The 8123-nt window shown below is 35.3% G+C and overlaps 1 protein-coding gene across 2 annotated transcripts in view; it reads left to right on the top strand.

Annotated features, from left to right (window-relative positions):
- Window positions 1–4946: 4946 nt before the first annotated feature.
- The window catches only part of LOC113058357 (uncharacterized), a 4356-nt gene continuing 1179 nt past the window's right edge, over window positions 4947–8123 (top strand). Inside the window, exons 1-4 of one of the 2 annotated variants that reach the window (XM_026226168.1) lie at window positions 4947–5389; window positions 6165–6393; window positions 6671–7805; window positions 7977–8123. The exon at window positions 7977–8123 is cut by the window's right edge and continues 1178 nt beyond it. In XM_026226168.1, the coding sequence (XP_026081953.1) occupies window positions 6676–7805; window positions 7977–8123 (1277 nt within the window). In that variant the 5' untranslated portion in view covers window positions 4947–5389; window positions 6165–6393; window positions 6671–6675. Of the gene's footprint in view, window positions 5390–6164; window positions 6394–6417; window positions 6470–6670; window positions 7806–7976 lie in introns of those variants that run through there. The other variant, XM_026226167.1, reaches the window with a different exon arrangement.

Raw genomic sequence — 8123 nt, 5'->3', positions numbered from 1 at the left:
CACTTGAGTGTTACAAGCTGTTACTGCATAGATAAGATCCCTAAAGTTGCAAAGACTAAAGTCCAAAGAGATATTATTTTTAAAAGTTGAGACTCGTCCACGCCCTCCTAAAATGCCTCAAACCAAATATTCAGATTTGTGCAGCGCATTTTACGGAGGACTGTTTCCTGAACCTGTGAGAGTACATTGTGTCTATTGCAGAAAGGCTGTTTCTATAATGTGGGGCCATTCCAACTTTGCAAGGACAGTCTGCCATTTCTGACTTATAGCCTGTAAGTGCATTTTTATAATTCAATAATTTGCCACTGACGAATCAAACGTGAGTTTTGAGCAATATAGAGTAAAGCTTGTTGTTTGTCATTTCTCAGATCACAAATATAGATATGGTTTTATGTTTAGGCGGCACAATGCAACACAATGCGTACAAAGATAGTATGATTAATTATAATCAGTAATTATGTCCCCACTGGATGCAAAAAATGCATTGTTTGTAATGTGTTTTATTGTTTTTGTCACATAGCACCAGGACACAGCTTCTATAGGGTAAGGGGCATAACACTTCCGACACACGCTTCAGGCATTCGGCCAATCACAAAACACTGGATAGCTGGCCAATCAGAGCAAACTAGGTGTTTCAGAAAGGCGGGGCATAGAGGAGAAAGAATAATGTACAGTATGTGGAAAATAATGTTTTTTTAACCTTAAACCTCATAAACACATTTAATTTTTAGCAATGTCATATGAAAATTAATTTTTTTTTTTTTTTTTTTTCGGTTTATTTTCCACATACTTTAATGCACAAAATTAAGCAATGTTATTTATTATATGAGTGTTTACTGATAATTATTATTCAATATACTCAGTATTCTAACCATGTGCATCAGATAATTTTTTTTTTTTTTTTCAAGATTCCACAGAAAGCCTCTAGAAGAGTGGTATATGGTATAATGGTCTCTCTGTCAACTGTAAACATCAAATGTGAAACAATGTGGTCCAAAAATAATTTTTGACGTCCATTTTAAACAACATCAACGGAGCTGCTTCTGTGTACAACTGTTGTTGCAAGCGACATTAAAGTGATAATTACATTTTGAATATGGATATTATTCTTACAAAAATGCATCGATTTGCTACAGGAGGCTTTTCTTCACCCACTGGAGCTGTGTGAGACACTTTTTTTAATGGATGGGCGCTTTTTATTTAACTTCTTTTGTACTGATGCATGCGACATCCGCCGAGTGGCATTACACAGCTTGAAAGATCAAAGACAATGGACTGGATTCATCTGAAAATATAAAGACATATACACGTAGGATGACTTAAGGGTGAGTAATTTATGGGCAAATTTTTATTTTTGAGTGAACTAACCATTTAAGCTTAACAGCTCACAGTGAATGGGTGTGGTATTTAGACATTCTGAATAGATTCTAAAGGATTCAGCAAATAATGCATGCTGGAAAATAAGCAGAGTACTTCATATAGATCTCACACCTGTCAGCTGCCATCTGTTGAAAGGTGACAACAAAGAGCTGTCAACACACACTCCTACCTCAGCTTTGTTTTTTAGGTTACATGCCTGAGCACTGTCAAAGATCAGTATAATCTCTCTACCTTTGCTGCATGTTAGCTTTGCATTTTACACATCTTAGAATGCAAAAAGGAGGGTTTAAGATTACTTTTATTTATTATTTTTCATAAATATTTATTTTTTATAATGTACCATTACACTATATTGCACTACTAAAAATACAGAAATATATGAAAATATTTTAATACAAATGAGATGAAACATTGTAACTTTTAATGTAAAAACTCATAGTATGTGCTTCGGTGGGTTTTGCGAGTATAAACCGTTAATGTAATTTATCTCTAAATTAGGATTTAAAATTTAAAAGAATTGTCCAGTAAATGACTGCAAAAGAGTATGGGTAGTGCAGAAAACAAATATACATCCACTCCGGATTTTTTGGAAAACCTATATGACGCATTCCGGGATTTAACCAATTTATACACCATAATTAATCAGGCTTTTGTAATTAAAAAGGAGGGACCACAATCTTCAATGTCTGTAAATGTTTGTAAAATGTCTCCTTCCAGTGGCAAATAAGAAAGTACATCAAGCATTTTATTTAAACGTCATATCAAAATAAAGGTGAAGATAAAAAAAAATTCAAAATAAAAAAATATAACAGACAACTTTTTTTTTATTATATGATTTAGTATATATATATATATATATATATATATATATATATATATATATATATATATATATATATATATATATATATATATATATATATATATATATATATTATTTTCTGTACAAAATCAGACTCTCTAGTTTTGTCTCTGAATAAAATAAATTGAATATAATAGTGGGTTGGCAGTTGTCTTATCTGATCAAATAAAATTATTAATCTTTCTCACACTGGGAATGTGTGATATATTTTTTTTATATTTTTTTTCTGTAAACGGTGATAAGCTCAATATTTTCCTTTCAAACCCCATATTGTTACCCCCCAAAACCCATCAAAATACATAATTCCTTTGGAAAACAGAACACACTCCCACAGCGCTTTCACGTCTCAAAATCTCACAAACTGATTACTCAGCCTTGATATATAGTCGTTTAAATGCTATTTAAAAAAGAGAACAATTATCATAATTTCTCACTAATTACAGATGTAAGAGTAGAACTGGCACCTTAGCAACAGAATTTCTTGCAACCCATGTGTGCATTTCTAATGTTACCCCAGATAGAACATAAAACATTAATGGGGGCAGGATTCTTTGCAAGCTGGTGATGAAATTATGGTGTAACCTTTATCAATGTACCAGAGTCTTCATGGCAGAGAAGCGAGGATGGATATCTGAAAACTGCTATTCTTACTGCAAATGTTGTTATAATGACAAATCACAAAGAATGAAATGAAAAAAAAGGGAAAAGTTGCTGAAAAATCAAACATAAAATGTTTCCGTCTGACAGATGTGAAAGGCACTAGTCTGCAGCAGACTGTCATTGATAAATAGAGGGCACTCAGAATCTGAGAATGACCCCATTCTTGTTGAGAAAACACAAGATTAAATTGAGTATTTTTTTACAATATACATCTTCAGTATGCACATTTGGGACATAACAATAAACTTTATTCAGAAATAAGTTGAAACATGATGTAACCTGGAAATATTATTCATTTTAAATGTCTTGTTTGCATGCGGATTGATCATCTATTTAATTAAAAAATCGTAAGGTTGAAGCAGATCAGAAAACCTAAGCAGCGAGAGAGCAGAACTCACCTTCATCAGTTGTAATTAGTTTCACACAGTGAGAAGTGTGCAATGGATCTAAGCATGAGCTTGTATCAGAGTTTTAATGTAATGGAGTTTGCAACTCAAATGTCAGATATGTCATCTAAAAATTAATGCTTTATTATTTCAAAGTTTCTCAGTATTTAAAGATTATCTAAACTTAATTTACTGAAAAATAAAATGCATTGAAATACAATAAGTATCAATTTATTATATGTATATAATGTATTAGCTGTGATTTTAACACTTTTGCAAAATGCACTTGCAGAACAGCAAGATGACAGAACAAAATGCACCAGCACAACATAATACTAGAAAACATTTCTTAAAGTGGCTCAATTCTGTATAGACACAAACTTTACAGTCTTGGTTGCAAAAACAGCTACTTAACAGCTACTAAACATTTCTACCAACAATAATAAATAAAAAATGAATAACAAAACATTTTGATATGGATATGAGATGTCCCCGGTTGCAGGGCATGTTGTCACAACCTTTGATGTAAGTTGTCACTGAAACCTGCCATTAAAAAACATATAAGAAGATTATAATAAAATAAATAAATTAATAAAAACAAGCGAAACCATAAAAAAAAAATTGTGAAACAGAAAGATCCATAAAAACATGGATTTTTTTAAATAAAAAAACAGAAATACACTAAAGGTGAAGTGAGAGTAAAGATTTTTACAAAAGACTCTTATACTTACCAAAGTTGCGTTTCATTTGATCACAAATACAATACAATTATTGTCATTTTAAATAACTTTTATATTTTAATATTTTAAAATGTTATTTATTATGATTATTCTTATGATTCTTATTCTGCATAAGAAAGTATCATTATTATCAATACTGAAAACAACTTAATACTTTTTCAGGAACTAGGATACACTTTCATAATTCTTTAATGAAGTTTTACAACTTTTATTTGAAAATGAAATCATTTGTATCAGTGTATCCCTGCTGAATTAAGTATTCATTTCTATTCTTTTTAAATATACTGACCCCAACTTACAGTACAGTATATTTAAAACGTATATAAATTGAAACATTTAAACATGTAAATGTCCCTTAATAACACCTGTCTGAAGGTGTGCTAGATATCCAGCAGCTACAGAATAAATATGATGACAGTTTAATTTTAGTTTGCAGGGCAGAATTCACCCCCACACACAAAATATAAAACATCTTTGAACTTAATATTTGAAACCAGCATACAAAATCACAGCTAGAGCAACACATACATTTGTGTAATTGGACCTTGGACTGGAAACCCTGTCGTTGCTCAGAAACAGTCTTTGTGAAAACTTCTCAGTGTGACAACTAGCCCCGGTCTGCCTTATACAGAGTGTGGTGGAAATCAGAACAAGCTAATGAGTGTTTTTACAGCAAATGTCTCGACGTTTTTCCCCCTCTCTCTTGCAAACAATGGTCTTAAAGATGAAACCTCATTATACATGTCCAAAGCATAAACGGATCAGGACAAATGTGGCAACAAAGTTTCAACTCGGGCAACATTCCAGCAGGTCTGATGCAACAGGGCTGCAACAAGAGTTACATCTCCATAGTGTAATATAGTGTCCTTCCTCGTCGCGTGTGGTTAAATAGTGCTTTATAAGGGTCTCTGTGCTTAGATTTGTACTCGATATACACCCAGTCTGGTTTTGGCAATCTGGACCCACTTTCATAACCATTAGAATTTACTTATTTTCAAAAGGAAATACATTTCTAAAACGCAAATGCAGTGAACTTTAATCGACACCAGAGAGCTTTGCTGACTGATGAATGTTCTGGAGGCTGAAGTTCGGATTGAACTTGTGCCGCTGGTTTGGACTCTGCGCTGAGGGGCGCGGCGGCGGACGGATACGAGCTCATGTGATGCGGTTACTGTTTGGTTTGACGTGATACTCCCCTGTTCTCCAAAACTTTTGAACGATTTATCGTGTAACCGATCAGTCTCGACACCAAATGAAGAAGAGTGAGACAATGTTCTTCTAAATTGAAAACGTGAGCTCCTCCACTGCGATTTACTGCGCTCTCAGACGCTCTTCAGACCGGACCACCTCAGCACGATGGAGTAAGTGTCAACTTCCATTCAGACTTTTATTTGAGCTGCAACTTCCTGTGACAGTGTAAAACTCAGTTTAACTAGTTTTCAGGGTTTCTTAACTACAAGAATAAACTGCAGAAATCTACAGAAATGGGGTTTAATCATGACGTTTTGTTATAACTTAGTTTGAACTTGCGTTTTTTTTTTTTTTTTGTTTCTACATATTTTCTGTACAGTTAACCAGCTTCTTTTTTAATAATATAGTATAATGAACTATTTTCAGATGCCTTTGAGAGGGTTTATGAAACAAAATACTCTTTTTGTGTGTTTTTGTTTTTATTTAATTACAGTATATAGAATAAAAAATCTTTTTAATTTTGAACTGTAAAAAATATTTTGTAGTAAGTATTTTAAGGCTTTACTTTAACCTCTGTTTCACATTTGACACTGAACTTAACAAGAGGTATCAAATTACAGAATGACAAATGAGCTCTGGCAAAAGATCAAATTCAGATTTAAATGTTTAGATGTATTTTTTATTTAAATTATTAGAACATATTGCAATTCAGTCAAAATTTAAGGTTGAAGGTCAAAGTTAAAATAATTTTTTCATAATAGTCTATGAGCCTGTGGTTTTAGAAGGAAAAAGTGCAGTTCCATAAAAGGAAATGTTTATATATATATATATATATATATATATATATATATATATATATATATATATATATATATATATATAAAAACAAAAAAAAACTGGAAAGCGGAATTAACAATTGCATTTAACTTTTTTTTTTTCATACAGGTTTCAGTTTTTCGCATCTCTTCCCTGCATAAGACGTTTCTTCGATTCTCATGCATTGTACGCAATTCACCATTTCAACCGAAATACAGCAAATTGTGGCGGCATAGATTATTCTCAGGAAGGCTCGCCTCATTTGCACAGCCGGCTTAAGAGCTCCCTCTTTCCTACTGGCTAACGAAGGCCAATCATAGGCGGAGGGAGGAGTCTGCACAGACGTAGGACTAAATTGGTAAGCAGTACGACGCTTTTATTTTGTCCGATTGTTGGTGGGAACCGCACTGCAGCATATGTGTTAATGGCGTACAGTAAGTAAAGCAAATATTTTGGTAATCCACATCGTTTCATCTTTTTTTTTTTATTGCTACTTGCATATATTGTTCAATAGAAAATTCTATAGATATTCTTAGACCAATGATACTTTTGCGCAACCGTGCATGTTGAAAATATTTTGTCTGTATGTCCATATAATGCTTTTATTGAATTAATTGGATGGTTTTTCTCTACAGATTGGATGACAAAAACTTTTGACGCTTACCCAAACTCAACTTCCACGGAATCCTCTCCTGGTTCCTCTATCCCACCTTCACCTCTGGAGCATGATGCCCAAATGCCCTCCGACTTGGAGGTTATGACCACTCTTCTTAAAGAAGAACTGGCTCAACTGGAGGATTATTACCTGTATGAATCGGCACCTATGAAATTGGAGAAATGGCAGAAATGTGACAAAAGCTTACAAGCTATGGCTACACAGTCATACTATCAGTTGCCCTGTGCTTCATACAATGTAAACCAATCTGAAACAAATCCCAGGCTGCTTTCCCTGGCGACTGGAGATCTCGACCTGCGAGGCTTCTGTGGGGGCTCCATGAACCGACCGAAAATGTCTCGACCCGGCCCCTACAGCTACATTCGGACACACTGCAATAGCCAAAGAATATCAGCGAATGGATGTAAAGACGTCGAGGTGTTTGAGAAGGAAATGTGGACTTTCAAAGGGACTCATTCAGGTTACGCAGAGCTGGCTTTTGACCAGTGCTCTGTTGACAAATCCTACGGAAAGAGCCACGCGAGCACCAAGAAGGTTCGGGAATGTGCCATACTGTTGAAGGAAGAAGAAAAGAGTTGCTTCACGGAAGATGTGTTTTACCGGGCGGAGATGATGAGAAGTTACGATCTCGGTGGGTCCCTGGAATCCCACCACAGGCGAGAGGGCCAGAGCCACGGGATGAAGATGCTCAGCCACGACGGGATTGCGATGCCCGTTTTGCAGAGCACCGAGAGCGAGAGCTGTCCGCCGTATAAACAGTCCGAAGTAGCCGAGTGCTACTTTCATCAGATCACTGCCAATTTAGAGCCATATCACGGCTTCATGAATGAAATCGATCAGCCGGTCAGAACTGGGGCTGTTGATATCCAGAACAATGACTACTTGCACCACGATTGCCTTGGGGATCAAAGCTTTGAATGTCTGTCCGGAGACAGTGTTGGGTCCTCTTTAGAGTTGCCTGTCCAGAAACCACTACAAAGGTCACGGGAAAGTCAGTGTGTTTTTAAACCAGATGTTAAAGTAGGTCCCTTGGAAAGAAACCATGGAGAACGCAAGCAGAAGAAGAGGGATCAGAACAAGTCCGCAGCCCACAGGTACAGTACCTTTCCTTTTAAATCGGTGTTTTTAGTGACAAAGTGAAATGAACTCAAATGAAAGTGCTAGAATATTGCATGGGTTCATAAAAAATAAGCATGTTTGCTTCAAGCGCGCAGAAAAGCTGAACCATGTTATTTTATTCCGCAAATGTTGCCTAAAAACAATAGGTACCGTCAGCGTAAGAGGGCGGAGCAGGACTGTTTGGAGGAGGAGCTTCATGGTTTGGAAGGGCGGAACAGAGAACTTCGGGACAAAGCAGAATCTGTAGAGAGAGAGATTCAGTATGTGAAAGATCTCCTGATTGAAGTCTACAA

The sequence above is a fragment of the Carassius auratus genome, chromosome 40 (genome assembly GCF_003368295.1).
Source record: "Carassius auratus strain Wakin chromosome 40, ASM336829v1, whole genome shotgun sequence".
Classification (NCBI taxonomy): domain Eukaryota; kingdom Metazoa; phylum Chordata; class Actinopteri; order Cypriniformes; family Cyprinidae; genus Carassius; species Carassius auratus.
This window is presented reverse-complemented; position numbering and strand designations above follow the sequence as displayed.